The sequence below is a fragment of the Odocoileus virginianus genome, chromosome 28 (assembly GCF_023699985.2).
Source record: "Odocoileus virginianus isolate 20LAN1187 ecotype Illinois chromosome 28, Ovbor_1.2, whole genome shotgun sequence".
In the NCBI taxonomy this organism is placed as follows: domain Eukaryota; kingdom Metazoa; phylum Chordata; class Mammalia; order Artiodactyla; family Cervidae; genus Odocoileus; species Odocoileus virginianus.
The window spans coordinates 35,231,747-35,251,573 of record NC_069701.1 but is presented as its reverse complement, the minus strand read 5'-3'; the positions used below and the strand labels follow the sequence as shown (position 1 = coordinate 35,251,573).

Genomic DNA, 19,827 nt, shown 5'->3' with positions numbered 1-19,827 from the left:
TGGTTGAAGGGGAAGACAAAAAAGAAACAGAGCAAGACAGCAGAGAAAGAGGGCTGAAGGTGGCTAGGGATCCTACAATCCTACAGTGTATGTTGCTAAATACAGAACTTAATATTTACTAGAGAATTCAAAGTATATAATTTGCTCAAGAAGAATTTAGCCTCTTGAAACAAGGAAAAAAGTAGTTCAAGAGTCCAGAGTCAATAAGGACAGATTCAGTTCAATTCAGGTCAGTTCAGTCGCTCAGTCGTGTCCAACTCTTTGTGACCCCATGAATCACAGCACGCCAGGCCTCCCTGTCCATCACAAATTCCTGGAGTTTACTCAAACTCATGTCCATCGAGTCGATCCAGCCATCTCATCCTCTGTCGTTCCCTTCTCCTCCTGCCCCCAATCCCTCCCAGCATCAGGGTCTTTTCCAATGAGTCAACTCTTCGCATGAGGTGGCCAAAGTATTGGAGTTTCAGCTTCAGCATCAGTCCTTCCAATGAACACCCAGGACTTATCTCCTTCAGGATGGACTGGTTGGATCTCCTTGCAGTCCAAGGGACTCTCAAGAGTCTTCAACACCACAGTTCTAAAGCATCAATTTTTTGGTGCTCAGCTTTCTTAACAGTCCAACTCTCACATCCATACATGACCACTGGAAAAACCATAGCCTTGACCAGACGAACCTTTGTTGGCAAAGTCACGTCTCTGCTTTTTAGTATGCTGTCTAGGTTGGTCATAACTTTCCTTCCAAGGAGTAAGCGTCTTTTAATTTCATGGCTGCAGTCACCATATATTAATGAGGTCATTAAAGTCTTCAGGACTTTACACTCATTCAAGCAAATTGTGGGGGTACAGGGCAGTTGGGGCCCTGAAGTTCAGAGGGCTAAGTCCACAGAAAAAGTTCCTTTCTAATCCCCTGTTGCAAAAATTTATGTCCCATGTTTCTCAACAGGTGAGGATTACTTGATCTTAGCCAAAGATATGGAAGTTTTCCCTCTTCAGTGTGTTAAAAAAAAAGATTTCCAAAAACAGAGCAAAGATGGGAAAATAGTTAGAAACTTAGGAGACTGTCCAACAGACTCTGCAACACTGCCAAAGCCGAAGGTATAATTTCAAAGACCCAGGAAAAAAGCATCCAGGCTCTACCTCTAAACTACTCATCAGCCTTGAGGAGTTTAGCCATTCGAAAACTGGATGATGGCTGAAGTTAAGGAACTGAGCACTTGGAAGTCAAAGTGCCGCCGAGATGAAAGCAGAGAAGGAACATGACCCCAACCAAAGGGGCGCACTTGCATGCTCACTTCAGCAGCACATATACCAAAGGGGTGTGCTTACGTGCTCGCCTTGGCAGCACATATACCAAAGGGGCGCACTTAGAAGCAGTGTTGGAATATTATTTGTTATTACAAGTCTTGCAGGAGGGACATTGGCTGGTGAAGAGAACTGTCAGAGTTGTCTTACTTAAGGGTGAGGAATGTGAGTGGGGTAAAAGCCAGAAAGAACAAAGGAAAAACAACCAAAGCCTTGTTGCAGAAGAGAAATGAATGCACCATCTGCAAAGTATCTCATACTCAAATAAACTGAACAACACTGAAGCAAGTCATTCTCTCTAATGCAACCAAATATTAAAAGAGAAACACCAGAGATACAGATCAATTTATGGATGAGATAGAGAAGTTATTACTCTTGGATAGATGACATCAGATATTCAACTGATCAGAGAGAATACTGATCTCATCAAAAGGCTAACTGGTAATAAGAGATTAAATGATTCCTTAAATGAACACTGAAGTACTCCGACACCAGCTCCTTCTGCAGTCCTGGTCACACAATACTGGGGGGTATTGTCAGTTTCCCCATCTCCTGTGCTCTTCAAAACTATCATCACATTCTTTGAAAGGAAGTCACTAAGTGCAGCCACACGCAAGAGGGATGAAGTTACACTCTGCCTCCCAGAGGGAGGCGTACCTTCATAAATTATTTGGGATTTTTCTGTACAGAAGATTTCTCTCTTCCCTCTCATATATTTATCCATTTATTTATATCAGTATGGATTCTTGGATAATTATTTTATACTTTGGGTTAGAATCCAACACTGTACTGCTTTCTTGCTCCAATTATTCCAGCTTTTGCCGCTGTGAGCTCTCTCACTTTGGCCACTGCGTCCTTTTAGCACATGCCCCTTTCTCCTCTTCTTCTCCTTTTCTTTTTTTTTGAGCATTTTACTTTCTGGCACTGTAAGATGCTTCCGGTTCATCTTGTGTATTCTCTAGGGCCCCAGCCCTAGAAACAGCACTTCCCCAAGGAGCCGTAGTCCATTTCATTGGAGAATAGTATTAGAAGTCAAGATATGGGCACTCAGGCATCTTTTGAGGGGCGAAAGTTATCTGTCAAAAATATGTCTTGGGAATTCCCTGACAGTTCAGTGGTCAGGACTCCTTGCTTTCATTCTGAGGGAGTGAGTTCAATCCCTGGTCAGAAACTAAGATCCCACAAGCCGTGTGGCATGGCCAAATAATTAAATAATTTATATACATATATATTTTTTTTCTTGTTTACTCCATGTTTTGGGGGGTGGTTGGTATCAAGGCCTGAAAGATATTCATCTATACATTCTACAGAAAAAAAGGCTTTATTTTTGACATTTCAATCCTCAATCCATTTTTAATTGATGTTTACTTATGGCATAAGGTAGGGAACTAATCTCATATTTTTTCCAGACGGATAATTATAATGCAAAGAAAATGCATCCATAGTACTACCCTGGTGGTGCAGTGGACAGGAATCCACCTATCACTGCAGGAGACATGGGTTTGATCCCTGGTCTGGAAAGATTCCACATGCCTTGGGGCGACTAACCCTGTGTGCCACAACTACTAAGCCTGCTCACAGCAACTAGAGAAAGCCCAAGCAAAGCAATGAAGACCTAGTGCAGCCAAAAATACATACATACATATGTATATTTGGTCTCTGTCCCTCGTTACTGACACGGAGCTCCTAACTCCCTCAGAATCTCCTGGGTGACAGGAATGCCTTTCGTTCTAATGAGGCCACTCTTGATGGGCTCCTAGATAGCTTCAGGATCGGGCTAGTTACCAAAAAGGCATGACTGGACTGATGAAACTTCCAGTCCCACTCCCCAACCTCTGGGAAGGGGAGAAGGGCGAGAGATTGGATTAATCATCAATGGCAATGATTTAATCAACCGTACCTGCATAACAATACCTAATGATGATCACATCTACAGTTTCCGAGTTGGTGAACACATTAAGGTTCTGGCAGCGTGGCACCCACACCCCGATCCTTGCACCTAGCCTTCTTCCATTTGGCTGTTCCCAAGTTATAGCCTTCATAATAAACTGGCAATAGTAAGTAAAATGCTGTACCTGACTCAGTCCCTCAAGGAACCCATTTACTCTCAAATCAACTAAATGACCCCCAAATCTTTGTCAAATATTATGACCCACTAATTTTTAGTTAATTCTGTATTTCTAATTATCCAAAATTAATCTGATCCTGAGATTCCCACAACCCCCTACAGCCTCTCCTCCTCAACCCCCCTGCTCAGGATCACAGTTCAGTGAGTGACACAGCTATTCTTCCAGTTTTCTAGGCCAGAAGCACATGGGCAATTTTCTTAGCTCTTATATCTTCCTATCTTCCCTGTCCAGCTAGATGCTGGTATAAACTCTGTAGCCTGATTAATATAGGTACAATATCTCCACTTAGGAAAAAACACACACACACAAACACACACAAGCTTCTGCTGCATGCTACCATGAAACTCTCTAAACAAACTGGAAATGGTTCCAAGTCTCCATCCAGACTTAAAATGTGCCAGTTCTTGCTCCGGCATTCAGTATTTCAAATCATGTCTTATAAATGTATTTATACAAATATATTTACATGAACAATATTAATAAATGTGTTAATAAATAAACCAAGCTCTCAAGCACTTTTGATTTTCACAGACATTCAACATGGCTAAATGTTACCAAAGCTTTCCAGCAATACAATCCTAAAGACACATAATGAGGCGTTGGGATCGCTGATTTCAATATTCACTTCCTGAACATAAACTCTTCCTTCATTCCCTCAAGGCAAGTAACTCAGTATTTGAATAGTTCTGCCCACATCTGCCCCTGCTCCTACCTATGCTCCTTTTACGGTCAGTTATAGAAAAAATCTTAGGGCTCCATAGAGGGAAACAGGTGCCTAACTAAAGTTTTAAAATATGTTTTTATCGTGAAGGCCCACAGTGGGTGTTGACATGGCGGGTGTTGACAGGATGTGATTTCTGCCCAATGCTCTGAATATCAAAGTGAAGAAATTCAATGAAGCGGAGGGGTGGGGGGGGTAAACAGCGGGAGTAACTATGACTCTCTTAAGGTAGCCAAATGTCTCGTAACAAAAACAAAGAAAATAAAAAATAAAGAAAAAAAAGTTTTTATATATATTTTTAATTATTTATTTATTTATATGACTGTGCTGGGTCTTAGTTGCAGCAGGCAGGATATTCTGTGAACTCTTAGTTGCGGCATGTGGGATCTAGTTCCCTGGCGAGGGATAGAACCTGGACCCCCTGGATTGGGAGTGTGAATCCTTAGCCACTGGACCACCAGGGAAGTCCCTGTTTTTATATTTATTAAGGTGAAAAGGGGGTATATAATGCTGAGAAGTAGACATTTAGGGACAAGTATGGAATAATAGAAACCTGAATTTAAAATAGCTCCTTACATTGCAACTAAATTGGTTAATTTCAACAACACTCTGTAAAATAATTTGAACCACAGAGAAATTAAAAACAAACTAAAAAAAGTAAACACATCACTAAGAAGGGAAACCCTCTTTCCTAATTAAAATAGAAACTGTTGCACTAATGAAATGCTAGCTAGAATGTAACCAGTCTGAGAAAGGAAATAAACTTCCTTGAAGAAACACATACTCCGGGATAGGAACTAAAGAATTAACAGCTACAGTCACCCGATTACCACAGCCTGATTTTCAGTTTCTTCACCGTTGTTAAGTCCCCAGTGACATGTCCCCGGAGGTGTTGCAATACCAGGCTGTGATACTGATATTTGGGGCTTCTCTGGCGGTCCAGTGGTTAAGACTCTGAGCTTCCACTGCAGGAGGGCAGGGGGCACAGGTTCAATCCATCCCTGATCAGGGAATGAAGATCCCACATGCTGTATGGACCAAATACATATTTGGTCTTCAGTCCTCTTTCCTGGCACCAGGGCCTCTAAAATCTTTGGAATCTCTAGAATAAAGAGTGGAACTGTCAGCCTCACCCCTCACTCTCCAGAGAGGGTAGAGGAGCCGAAGCCTGATTAATCACCAACAGCCAATGATCATGCCTGTATAATGTAAAAGTCACTCAGTCGTGTCTGACTTTTCTGTGACCCCCATGGAGTCACTTTTCTGTGATCCCCTGCCAGGCTACTCTGTCCATGGGATTTCCCAGGCAAGAATACTGAAGTGGGTTGCCATTTCCTTCTCCAAAAAATGTCTCTTTTAAGCTGCTGTATACACTAGCAATGAAAACTATGAGACCTACGATTAAGTCTAACAGTGAATAGATGACTTCTTTTTTTTTTTTAAGATGACTTCTTTATGAAGGAAAAGATAATATCCTACAAAAACACATTCAAACAAAAAATAAAGGGAACCTAGTATATGCCAGGCACTGTTCTATGAGCCGGGGTGGTAGCAAGGAAAGAGAGCCTGCTTTCATGACGTTTAATTTCACTAAGTGAAAGAAAGAAAATTAAAGAATAAATACTCAAACACACGTAACATGTCAAATGATTACAAGTGCTGTGAAAAGGCAGAGTACGATGAGAAGGAGATTACTTGATTCAGGGAAGGCGTCTCTGATGAGGTGATATTTGAGCAAAGACCCAGAGAGGTAAGGGAACAAGGGAGCTTCCTAAAAGAAAGTTTTCTAGATGAGGGAATAGCAAGTGTAAAGGCCAAAAGGAGAAACGTCTCATAATCATAAACAGAAAGATTTGATGTCATAAAGAAATTAACACTCCCTGATGAAATAAAATTCGAAGGCAGGATAAAAAAAGCTGACAAACTTTCCCTGGCCGCTTTAGCCACTGCGCTCTCCTCTTTGGTGTGCAGTGTGGATCTGCATGGACCAGATCCCCTCAGAAGACACAGCAATGCCTACATGCAAAAACAAACAAAAGCAACTTCCTCCTGGCACCAGGAAGGTAACTCCTTAGAAAATAACATTCCTTTCTCAATTCTGTAAGGGGTCACAATAACTCACAACTCGCCTTACTGAACTATGTTACTTTGATGTATGACCCTTTGTCTCAAAAATTTCTATAACTCTGCTTTGACCTCTACCAGGGGAACAGTCCTCAGAGCTTTCAGAAAGATCGTCTCCTGGGTCATAATCCTTCAGCTGGCTTAAAGAAAATTCTCCAGTTCTTTCTTAGATTGACTACTGATTAATTTTTTTCATCAACATCCCCAGACAGTCTATCAATCCACTGCAATTCCAATACAAATCTTAATGTCCGTTCTTGGGAACTTTACGATTCTTTAACACATGTGTAAGAGATAAGGGCTAAAAACAGTAAAGATATTTTTTAAGTAATACTTTTGAAGACAAATCCTACCATATATCAAGCATGTTATATTCCTAAGTAATAACAGTAGCATGCTAAAGTAATAATCATAACATGAAATAGCCAAAGGGATGGACAAATGAACCAACAGAACAGAATATGAAACCTGCAAGAAACTCATGCATATTTGAAACCTTAAAATATGCACAGATAATATTATAACCACTGGAGGAAAGAATAGCTCTTCACCAAATGGCACTGAAAAAATAAAGTTAGGTGACTATTTAAAAGTAAACACAATAATATATTCCAAGTGGTTAAAAGACCTAAATATGAAAAGCAAATATTTTAAATTTTTAGGAAAAAATGAGAGTATCTTTCTGATTTTCAAGGTAAGGAAGGAGTTCTTAAACAAGACACAAAAGCACAAACCATTAAGAAAAGAACTAATAAATTCTACATGAAAAATCTGCGCATCACAAGAGACCATAACAAACTGAAAAGACAAGCCACAAAAGGTAGAAGACATAATATCTGAAACTAATAAGACAACAGAGTCTTGTATAAAACATATAAAGTTTCACTGAAAACCAGAAGGAAAAAGGCAACAATTCAGCAGGAAAAACAATTTACAGACTAGGAACAGTAAGTTCACAAAATTGGATACACAAAAAAATGGCCAGTGAACTCTTGACAGAATACTTATTAGTGATCAATAAAATGCAAATTACAATCACAAAAAAACAATTTTATGTCCATCAGATTGGCAAAACATCTGACTGAACCAAGGGATGACAAGGGCGTGAAACTGCCTAAGTGGCAACATTAACTGGTATAATCATTCTAGGTGTGCAATGTACAAAAGTCTGTAGAATTGAAAATACTCTTAGATATTACCTATCAATGTCACTCCTGGATTCATAACCCAGAGAAACTCTCATAAACGTGCAGAAAGCAACATACAGAGGATTTTACAGAAGTACTGATTATAGTAGTAAAAATTTAGAAACCTGTAAAAGGGTTTATCACTAGGGGACAAAATAATTTGTAGAACATATCTAGAGTATATAAAAAACTGAATTTTAAAGAGCTAGGGCACAAAAAGACAGGCAAAGTGTATCAAAAATATAACGCTAAAGAAAAGGGAGAAATAGGAGATTCACCTTAAAATTTTTTCCAAAAACTAAATGATACAAGAGCACCAACAGTCTCCTTTTTAATGACATCCTATCCCAAAAGAAAGAACCACACCCTTCATGGAGGAACTTCGGCATCTGGTGGACACGGGGAATGGATGGAGAGAGCCTCGAGTTTATCTCCCTGTTCCAAAATTCCACTTAATAAAAGCATCCTCAAGTAGAGGATTTAGGAAATGTTAAATGATATGAACAGATAATGATCTTGGGCCAAAACCCAAAGGAACAACCTATAATTAAGATTCCCTACACCATGGAATATTACTCAGCCATTAAAAAGAATTCATTTGAATCAGTTCTAATGAGATGGATGAAACTGGAGCCCATTATACAGAGCGAAGTAAGCCAGAAAGATAAAGACCATTACAGTATACTAACACATATATATGGACTTTAGAAAGATGGTAACGATAACCCTATATGCAAAACAGAAAAAGAGACTCAGATGTATGGAACAGACTTGTGGACTCTGGGAGAAGGCGAGGGTGGGATGTTTCAGGAGAACAGCATTGAAACATGTATATTATCTAGGGTGAAACGGATAACCAGCTCAGGTTGGGTACATGAGACAAGTGCTCGGGCCTGGTGCACGGGGAAGACCCAGAGGGATCGGGTGGAGAGGGAGGTGGGAGGGGGGACTGGGATGGGGAGTACATGTAAATCCATGGCTAATTCATATCAATGTATAACAAAAACTACTGTAATGATGTAAAGTAATTAGCCTCCAACTAATAAAAATTAAAAAAAAAAAAAAAAAGATTCCCTAGCCAACAAGGACCAATGTATAGCAACTATACTCAATATTTTATACTAACCTATAAGGGAAAAGAATCTGAAAAGAATATATATATTTACATACGCATACATGTGGTTGTAGCTGCATCACTGTGCTGCTTACCTGAAACTAACACAACACTGTAAATCAACTATACTTCAACTGAAAAAAAAAAAAAAAAAAAAGATTCTCATCAGACTTTGCTTCCCAAACTTCCATTCAAGGTCACAAACGCAATCTTAAAGATGTTCCTTTTAAAATTTCACAAATTTGGCTCCTCCAAGACCCAGTCTAATCCTTCTCTGGGAGAGCTTCCAACTGGCATATTCCTCCCCGGGGTTCAGGAAATAAGAAAATTCTGTTCCCAGATTGAATCTTTGCCCTACATTTTACTCCAAGCTCGCTGCCAGCACTGCGTTTGCACCTTCCTGCTCCTGGACTAATAGAGGCAGTGCCTCTTGCTGCCAGGAGAGGGCAGAGCAGCTCCATCCCTGAGCAGCTGCCATCTTCAGAAAGATTCCTGTTGGAAGAAGCTGGTTTATAGCTCTAAAGTATTTCTTCTAACAACCTCTTCAGGAGCTTCATAACATAGGGCAGGTAAACACTGAGTTATAGTGACATGCTGAGAAAGATCGAGGGCAGGAGGAGAAGGGGGTGACAGAGGATGAGATAGATAGCATCACTTGACTCCATGCACTTGAATTTGAGCAAACTCCGGGAAATACTGAAGGATGGGAAAGCCTGGCGTGCTGCAGTCCACAGGGTCTCAAAAGAGTCAGACATGACTGAGTGATTCAACAACAACAACAACAGTATATATATAGCAAATGAAGTCATGGTAATAGATAAACTGTTCAAGGCAGAGTGAGAAAACAAGTGGATCCAGAACAGAACCCTGAGTGCAATGGGTTAAAAAAAGAATGGGAGGTAAGGAAGTCAATGGAGTGGGGATGGAACAGTTTCAGAGATTCCTACTTTGTCTTTCCCAGACCAAAGACTCAACGTGGGGACTTGCCTGGTGGTCCAGTGGTTAAGAATCCCCTTGCAATGCAGGAGACAAAGGTTCAATCCCTGGTTGAGGAACTAAGATCCCACGTGCTGTGGAGCAACTAAGCCCATGCACCACAACTAGAGAATGCCTGTGCTGCCATGAAAAGTCCCACATGATGATTTTGTGTGATGCAACTAAGACCTGATGCAGCCTAAATAAATAATTAAAGACTCAATGTAGGGGGTTACTCCAACTCTTAGCAATCCCAGTAAACACTTGGGGACCAGGGATATAATCACCAGATAAGAATCCAGGGACTTCAGGGAAATGTCCTGAGACACAGGACTTAACCCCTGGCAAGGATTCCAGTGGGTGGGGCAAATCACTGTTTCGGTGGCTTATAGAAGCTTTGAGAAAGCAATGGCCTATGCTGAGTGAAACATATGCTTGAGTTGCCCTAACAGATGACAGAGGAAGCAATAAAGAGGCTGAAGAAAGCAGACATGCTGGAATGAATATATTATGTGAGGCTAGAAGACCCATCAGAGAATTGTGTTCCAAGAAAGGGCCCAGAGGACACAACATTCACCAAGGCCATCAGGAATGCACTACTGATAGGGGCATCAGTATCACCTGGAAGTTCAGTGGTGGTTCTCCTCTAGAGGCCGGGAGACGAAGTCACAGAGCTGACATCCTTACTTCCCGCTCACCCCCATCAAGTAATAGTGAAGCCAAAGTCGCTCAGTCGTGTCCAACTCTTTGCGACCCCATGGACTGTATAATCCATGGAATTCTCCAGGCCAGAATATTGGAGTCGGTAGCCTTTCCCTTCGCCAGGGGATCTTCCCAAACCAGTGATTGAACCCTTGTCTCCCACACTGCAGGCGGATTCTTTACCAACTGAGCCACAAGGGAAGCCCAAGAATACTGGAGTGAGTAGCCTATCCCTTCTCCAGAGGATTTTCCTGACCCAGGAATTGAATTGGGGTCTTCTGCATTGCAGTGGATTCTTTACTAACTGAGTTATCAGCGGAGGCCCATCAAGAAACACAGGAGAGGAATTACAGAGGCACTGCTTAACTTGCCACAAGTCAGAAAGCTGTAATTATCATAAGGCTGGCAAGATTGGAGGGTTAGCCATGGGGCCTGGAACCCGTCAGAGACAACTGTAGACATAATAAACAGTGGAATCCCCAGGGGGAAAACAATGAGGGTGCTGCTGAGTATCTACAACCTGAAGGGAGAAAGAAAAAGGAGCACAGGGCTAAGGACAGTCACCACAAGAAATAATCAAAACCTCTTTCTTAGTTCCTGGGCCTGAGCCAATTTTCACATCCCAAACTCAGTTACTGAAGCAGTAACCAAGTCTCTAGGGGAAGGAGCATGAAACTATGCTTCTCCCAGTTCTTCCCGAAAAGGAACTCATCATCTACTAAAAGAACTATACATTTGGAAAAGGAGAACATACAAACATTTTGAAGATTTTAGACACAGGACCGGAACTGACACTCATGCCTTGAGGCCCAAAGCACCATCATTATTCCCATTAGAAGAGGTGATTTCCCCAGTTCCCAAGTGTTTAGTGGAACATGCTCAGGAGTAACCTCTACATTGGGTCCTTGGCCTACAAGAGAAGGGCGATCACAATGGGAAAGGCAGAGTAAAAATCTCCGAAACTCCCCCACTCTTCAGCCATGATAGTAAATAAAAAGAAATTACCACATCCTAGGGAGTAAGGAGAGAGGGACAGAGATTACAGCCACCATTAAAGACAGCAAGAATACGTGGATGGTGATGCTTATCATAGCCACTCGTGGAACTAAACTCCCATCTATACACCAGGTGACATGGTAAGTTGCCAACTTTGAGTGCGACTCAAGAATACGAAAGTGCACTGCAGCTCCAGGTTAAAATGCCTGAAGCCCTGCCACTTGAATCATAACATCCAAGAGACCTATGGGGTTGGAAAAATACGCACTGTGGAGCCTATGGCAAGCCCCTATGGGCAAAGCAGGTAGCTGAAATTGTAGAACAAGGTCAAGCTGTTCACAACAGAGAAATACATGCCTTTTGAGAAACAGCTCTTGGCATGTTATTGGAACACTTCATTATGAAACACTAAGTAACCAAGAACGGCCCCATTATGAGTTATATCAGACCTGCTGCCATTATAAGTTGGACCTATGAAGTCAAAAAGTCAGACCAGACCAGCAGCAGTCTTTCAAAAAATGGAAATGGTACCTCCAGCATCAAGACTAAGCAGAACCAGGGGATACAGACAAACTGCACAAGCTGGTAGCCCAGACCTCTCGATATCCACTGTATTTGTAAAATCATCCCAACCCCTTGTGCAAAAGAACTCGCAGTCATCAGGAATGTCCTGTATAACCTGCTAAAGGAGCAAGTAAAAGCTCAAGCATGATTTATGGACAGGTCAACTTATGAGTACCAACTGAAAATGATTCAGAAAAGGCCTTGAAAGACAGTGGAGACAGAACATCTGTCAGCTATCCACCTGACAATCCACCTTGTGCAGAAGCAGAAATTGCCCAAGGTGAGACTACAGACACACTCTAGGTCAGTGGCCAATGGTCTGGCCAGCTGATGAGAGGGCTGGAATGAAAAGGACGAGAAGATCAAAGGCTGTGAGGGCTGGGATGGAGAATGGTGACGGACATATGGGAGAGTGCACAGAGCCAAAGATTTCTGCATCACACATTAGTGCCCACCAAAAAAGAATCCACCGCGAAAAGAAAGAAATCACCAAACAGACGAAATGACTTGGCCTTCATTAGAAAGCATGCCAGGATTCAAACCCAGGCATTCTCTTAGCGAACACAATGACTTATAAAGAAAACATGCAGGGACTTCCCTGGTGGTACAGTGGCTAAGACGCTGCACTTTCCAGTGCAGGGGGCCTGGGTTTGATCTCCCTGTCGTCAGGGAACTAAATCCTACATGCCATAACTAAAAAGAGTCCATGCGCTACCACTAACCTGGCTCAGCCTAATAAATAAAATGGGGGGGGGGGATGTGTAAACTCCTATTTATATCTCATCCTTTGAAAATTTTTCTACCTTTTCAAATAATTGATAATGTACCTAAAATGTAATTTACTCTAAAAACCTTCATAGCGTAGGGTGTATCAGCTTTTTTGTTTGGGGTTTGTTTTTTTTCCCCTGTGCCACACGGCTTTTGGGATCCTAGTTCGCCAACCAGGGCCTGAACCCAGACCATCAGCAGCGAAAGTAGTTTTTTTTCTTAACTTATAGGAAAGAAACAAGCAAAAGAATCTGGTGACCACTGCTCTATTCTGCCATTACATAACTACTAGTTGCTGAATTAACAGATACGCTTGTTAGCCTAGCTCTGGACTACTTCATATGGTTTATACCTCTTACAATTCTAAAACTAAATTCTTTACTAATGAAGCCATGATTTATAATGCTTATTTTTTCCCAAGGGAGAGATAATTCCACCAAAGTTATAGCTAACAAATCTTGTTTAACAACTACATATTCCCAAAGGGACACACTACTCTACAAGTACTGCACTGCCAGGGTGATGCACAGAGCTGACAAAACAAGCTCCTATTCTATCTCCTTGTGCCAAAAACCAATGTAATATGAAGGTGAAAGAAGAGAGTGAAAAAGCTGGCTTAAGACTCAACATTCAAAAACCTAAGATCATGACATCTGGTTCCATCACTTTATGGTAAATAGATGGGTAAACAATGCAAACAGTGACAGGTTTTATTTTGGGGGCCTCCAAAATCACTGTTGACAGTGAGTGAAGCCATGAAATTAAAAGACACTTGCTCCTTGGAAGAAAAGCTATGACAAACCTAGACGGCGTATTAAAAAGCAGAGACATTACTTTGCCAACAAAGGTCCGTCTCGTCAAAGCTATGGTTTTTCCAATAGTCATGTATGGATGTGAGAGTTGGACTATAAAGAAAGCTGAGCACTGAAGAATTGATGCTTTAGAACTGTGGTGTTGGAGAGGACTCTTGAGAATCCCTTGGACTGCAAGGAGATCAAACCAGTCCATCCTAAAGGAAATCAGTCCTGTATTCATTGGAAGGACTGATGCTGAAGCTGAAACTCCAATACTCTGGTCACCTGATGTGAAGAACTGACTTATTGGAAAAGACCCTGATGCTGGGAAAGATTGAAGGCAGGAGGAGAAGGGGATGACAGAGGATGAGACAGTTGGATGGCATCGCCGACTCCATGGACACGAGTTTGAGCAAGCTCTGGGAGTTAGTAATGGACAGGGAAGCCTGGTGTGCTGCAGTACATGGGGTCGCAAAGAATCGACACCACTGAGCAACTGAACTGAACTGAATTCCATTTAGTGAAGCAGTGCCTCTTGCTGCCAGGTGAGGGCAGGGTTGCTGTCTCAGAAAAATCACCAGACCTCTCTCAGCAGCTTATTTGATAAGGACTGGGTAAAGATCATTTGAAAATTTATAGGGATAAATTAACATATACTGAGTCCTACTTCGCGCCCTGTACTCTGCTGGGTCATAGGGAAGCAATATATAACTTAAACAGACCTGATGCCCAAACTTAGGAAGTTTATGATGGGCAGGCAGAGTGGATTTGTCTTGGGGAGGGAGTGGTGGTGAGGAAAGTGATGAAGGGGTCTCAATGGCTGTTGATGATCTGGACAGTAACCTAAAGACTGTGGAGGGGTACTAAAGAATTATGAAGTGAGGCGTGAGACTGGACCAAATTTTTTTACTTAGAAAGATCACTACAGCTTCAGGACGTAGAATGGACTAGAGACAGCAAACCAGGGCCAGGGAGCCAGGTCACATCTGTTGCAAAAACCTCCAGGTCACTGACCTCAATTAGGGTAGTGGCAGTGGGGTAGCTTGGACAACTGAGTGATATAGGAGGAGTGGGTTCAATTCATTTTGGAAATAAATTTTGTTGACCAAAAGAATTTGTGAACCATCCAAGCAATACTGTTCATCCAGAAGGCAACTGGATGCATAGCTCTGAAGTTCAGGAAAAAGACCCTGGGTTGAAGCTATAGGCATTGTTCTAAGTCGCTAAGTCGAGTCCCACTCTTTGTGACCCCATGGACTGCAGCATGCCAGGCTTCCCTGATAACAGCGGCCATTAAAATCTTGGGAGCGGATAAAGCGGCCCAGGCAGAGTGAGTAAAAAGCTAGACCTAACACACAGCCTCTTGATGACGGCGAGAGAGAGTGAAAAAGCTGGCTTAAAGCTTATCATTCAGAAAACTAAGATTACAGCATCTGGTCCCATCACTTCCTGGAAAATAGGAGGAGGAAAAGTGGAAGGAGTAACAGATTTTTTTCTTGGGCTCCAAAATCACTGCAGAGGTTGACTGCAGCAATGAAATTAAAAGATGCTTGCTCCTTAGAAGGAAAGCTATGACAAACCTAGACAGCATATTAAAAAAGCATATTAAGAAGCCAACAGAGGTCCATATAGTTAAAGCTATGGTTTTTCCAGTAGTCATGGAAGGATGTGAGAGTTGGACCACAAAGAAGGCTGAGCACCAAAGAACTGACACTTTCAAATTGTGATTTGATTCTAAAAAGACTTAAGAGTCCCTTGGACTGCAAGGAGATCAAACCAGTCAATCCTAAACGAAATCAACCTTGAATACCCATTGGAAGGACTGCTGCTGAAGTTCCAACACTGTGGCCATGTGATACAAAGTGCCAACACACTGCTAGGAAGACTCCGCTGCTAGGAAAGATTGAAGGCAAAAGGAGAAGGGGATGACAGAGGGTAAGATGGTTAGCATCACTGAGTCAATGGACATGAATCTGAGCAAACTCCAGGGGACAGTGGAGGACAGAGGAGCCTGGCATGCTGCAGTCCATGGGGTTGCAAAGAGTCAGACCCAACTTAGTGACTGAACATGTAACTGAAGGAACATTAGTGCTTGAACAATGGCACAGAAGATATACCTCAAAGGATCATGAAGAAGTTATTAACAGCAAAAACCTAAGAGGAACACTAGAAGAGGGCAGTGTCCCAAGCACTGTGGAAACAGTGTTTGAAGAGATAGGAAATGAGGTCACTGGACATGGTAGGTTAAAGGCTGTTACCACATGTTTCTGTAATAGCATAGAAAAACCAAATTTAAAAAAAAAAGGAAATGGGTCAACAGGATAAAAAGGTGCTACTGAGAGATGAAGTAGGATGAGAGAAAAGTGTCCTGAGAAAGAAGTGAGCAGTATTATATGTATCCAGTGCTTCTTAAATTTTAGTGTGCAAACAGACTACCTGGGGATCTTGAGTAAATGCAAATGCATTTGGTCTGTGGAGAGAACTGAAATTCAGTACTTCTAACAGACACCCAGGTGATGCAGGTGTAGATAGCTCTTTAAAGTAAAAGACATTTGCTGGAAAGAGCAAGATAAGATGTTAGCCAGAGGGTGGCATGGTATTAGACTCGCACTGGCACATTGTCTAAAGCTCCTTCCAGAGTCAGCCTCTTGAGTTTAAATCCTGACTCTCAACAAATATTTTCTGAATGAATAAATAAATGGGCCAACAAAAGGCAGTGTACCCAAGGGGTTGTTAAAATATAATCTTAAAAACTGAAAACATGACTCATAATAATAAAAACACATGTAAAAGATTTTATTCAACCTATTAATTAATGAGAATAAATAAAATTTAAAACTGGTTCAAAAGAGAATTCTAGGAAAGGAGGCTCATCAGCTAAAAGTCCAGATAAGAATGATATGAATTTGCATTCTAATACATAAATACAAAACCAGCCAATCTCTTAGAAGGCAATCTTATCAAATTACAAAATACCTAGAGCAACAATAAAAAGGACAGCAAATGAAGGTACACACCCCACCGGAAAACCAGGTAATCCCCAAGTTAGGTAGGCCTGCTTTACCTTTATCAAAAGGACACCTAGTAATAACTTTTGCCTATTTCCAAGTTTTGGATAATTTTTCTTAACAGGGTCAAAAGTAGAGACAAGAGTTGAATAACAGCTCTGCCACACTAGTTATGTGTCCTTGAGTAAGTAACAATATAAAATTCAGTTTTCTTATTTGTAAAATGAGGATGGTAACCACAAAAACTATTTTTTGAATTAAGGTAACATATGTAAAGCATTCAGTACAGTGCCAGAAATGTGCCATAGAAAGCACTTCATACATGTTAACATTCAACACTCTCCACCAACTCTTTCATCTTCTTTTTCTCATTTCACATTATGTAACAGTCCAGCCTTTTTGCACCACTTTAGCAAATATATTTACACATGCGCGCACACACATTTCATTTAATTTTGTGTGTGGCCATCCTGCATGGATCGACCAGGGATCAAAACCGAGCCCCCTGTGGTGAAAGCTCAGAGTCTTAACCGTTGTATCACCAGCAAAGTCGAATCTCCACCACAGCATTTAACTCCACTTGACATATTATTTGTCTATTTCTGTGTTTTCTACCAGAATATAAGCTCCAAGGGAGCATAACGGGACTGTCTGCTTTGTTCCTTGTTGTATCTCCTTTACCCAGTAGATGCTCAACAGATAAACAGTATTGCTAGAATAAACATTAAGTGAAAGTCATGGCCATGATCTCCAACTGCCAAGAACACTGGCTTTCTTTTTTTATGTTTAAGTCACTCAACCTGTTTACAGCTTCCAAAAAAATATCCAATCTTTAACATTCCCCCTTTCTAAAGTGGGTTCTATATTACTACAGAATTTGCAGAATTTGCTGCAAACTCAGTCACGGGCACCCTGGATATACAGGCATATTCTGATTGGCTCAGAGAAAATGCTTAAAAAATTTAAGTTAAATGCCAACATTTTTAAGGAGCAAATTAATCAACAATTTTGGATTTCTGGATTCTCCTGATCAGATTTTTCACAGACAATATTCTAGCAAGGCACAATCAGCAGGAGCAAAGACAAAAGTATCAAGACCCCTATCAGGTTCCTATGGCTCACCTGCATTACTTATATTCCTGCAGGTGTGAGCTGAGGACTTCTGATGTATTCGAAATTATTTCCTATTTCCCTTTCATTATGCTTGAATCCATTTATCTGTTGCCTAAATTATTGTGACAATCTAATCAATGTCCTGTCTCAACTTACCTTTTTTTTCGGCCTTGCCCTGTGTAGTGTGTGGGATCTTAGTTTCCCAACCAGGAATCAAATCCATGATCCATGCAGTGGATGCAGAGTCTTAACCATGGGACCACCAGGATAAGTCCTGGTTTATAGGTTATTCTACCTATAGTTCAAATTATTTAGCTTTGCATTTCAAGCCCTTCTCATTTGACCTTCCCTAGGAAATCTTTTCCAACTTCATATTCTATGATTCCCCTTCAACCCATCTTTCATGAACTATATTCATACACTTCCTTTTCCAGCTCCAATCTTGTCACTCAAATTATTTCTCTTAACTTGAATTTCCTTCCTGGCTCTGTTTATCTACCCTTCAAGGCCCAGGCACTCCACAAACATTCTCCAAATACCATGCCCACACACAACCTCCCTGCCTACTCTGGACCTTCTGAATTTTCCATAATTTATCTGTTTCATTTTCTACACATTTTGTTACAACTTTTCAATCACCCACTTGGACAAGCATCTAACATTACTGAATACATGAATTTATTCTAGTTATAATAACATTTTTCAAATTGGAATTCTTTTGGTATTTGTCGCTTATGTTTCGCTGGGACATGCATGGGGACAACACTGCCACCAAAGGAGTGAAAATTGGTTCTCTTGGAGCAGGAAGAGGGCAGAAAATCCTAGATATTAAACAGAAGCTTTCTGGCTCTCTGAAGAGCCACAATATATAAGCAAAGACACAGTTATATAAGTGTTATTAAAATTTCCTGGTGGGGATTAGAGGGGGAAATGCTTTTTAAAGGCTCCCGGAGAGAGGAAGACAACAAGAAAAAAAATTGAGAAACAGTATCCAGGGATCATGCGATTTGTTTCCTGTGTACTTGTTTGCCCCCTAATACCCAGAGAAGTGTATGATGACAGCAGTAAAGCAGAGTGATCAAAAGTGCAGGCTCTGTCATCAAGACTGCCTGGATTTGCACCTAGGCTGATATTTCTTAGCTGGGTAACTCTGAGCAAGTTAATTAACTCGTCCAGATCTCAGGTTCCTCATGCCTAAATTACCTTATGGCTTCCTCCTAGGGTTGCAGTAGTAAATGAGGTCATCCAGGAGACCACACAGTAAGAGCTTAATAAATGGTTATAAAATGTACATATAATACATTTTTACAACAGCCATGTACCCTAGGTGTGCACCACAAATGATTAAAACTGGTTGGCCTCAGTAACAAGGGTATAGATGACCGGGACCACCCTGCCAATCAGACAAGAGTTGTACGCGGCTCTGCAAAAGCTTTTTACACCTAGATTCCCTCCAGGTAATCTGCGTTAAGGGGCTTCCCAGGTGGCGCAGCTGGTAAAGACTCCCCCTGCCAAGGCAGGAGACGCAAGAGACGCGAGTTCGATCCCAGGGTTGGGAAGATCTCTTGGCGTAGGGAGGAGCCCCTGGAGTAGAAAATGGCCTCCAGTATTCTTGCCTGGAAAATTCCATGGACAGAGGAGGAACTTGGCCGGCTACAGTCCATGGGATCGCTGAGTAGAACACGATCGAGGGGGCACACACATATACACACACATACACAGGCAATGTGCTTAAAACGGCGCTTTAAATGTCAGCTAACGCTAGCCCCACTACAAGCTCCTATCAAAATCGGACCAGAGAGTAGAACAAAGGTGGCCGGTTACAGAAAATATCCTAAAACTGTTATATTTCAAGAGCACTTACAACCTGATTCACTTTACCAAAACGGTTCCATGCAAGAGCCCTCCACTCGACATCGGCCAGGGGCCCAGTAATACCTGAGTCGCCCCCCGCGCTGGGCCCCTGAGGACCAGGCCCAGAAGGCTCGCTGGGCGGCGGCTGGCTTGGAACCGAGATGACGCCAGCGGAGGATTCGTGAGGCTCGCGGTCCATGGAGTAGGACCCTGCACGCGGATTTAGAGTGTGTGCAAGCAAGGGAATGCTCAGGGAAGGGTGTGGGGCAGTCAGCTGTGACCGACACGGGGCGTCAATGCAGGATCTGCGCGAAGCCGGGATCGCCTCAGCGCCAATAGTCGCAGCAAAGAACCCGCGGCAGCACGTTAGTAGCGCCTCCGCACTGCTAAGGCGCATGCGCACCTTTCTCGCGCCGCCGCTTCAGGAGGCGCACAGCCTCTCGTACTTCCTCTAGAAATCTCTACCCACAATCCAC

General features: G+C 41.9%; 1 protein-coding gene across 1 annotated transcript in view; it reads right to left on the bottom strand.

Annotated features, from left to right (window-relative positions):
* SLC3A2 (solute carrier family 3 member 2) overlaps positions 1-19,751 on the bottom strand; it is a 28,872-nt gene extending 9,121 nt beyond the window's left edge. Inside the window, exon 1 of the mRNA XM_020899589.2 lies at positions 19,436-19,751. Coding sequence (XP_020755248.2) covers positions 19,436-19,748 — 313 coding nt within the window. The 5' untranslated portion in view covers positions 19,749-19,751. The remainder of the gene's footprint in view (positions 1-19,435) is intronic.
* Between the last annotated feature and the right edge of the window lie 76 nt (positions 19,752-19,827).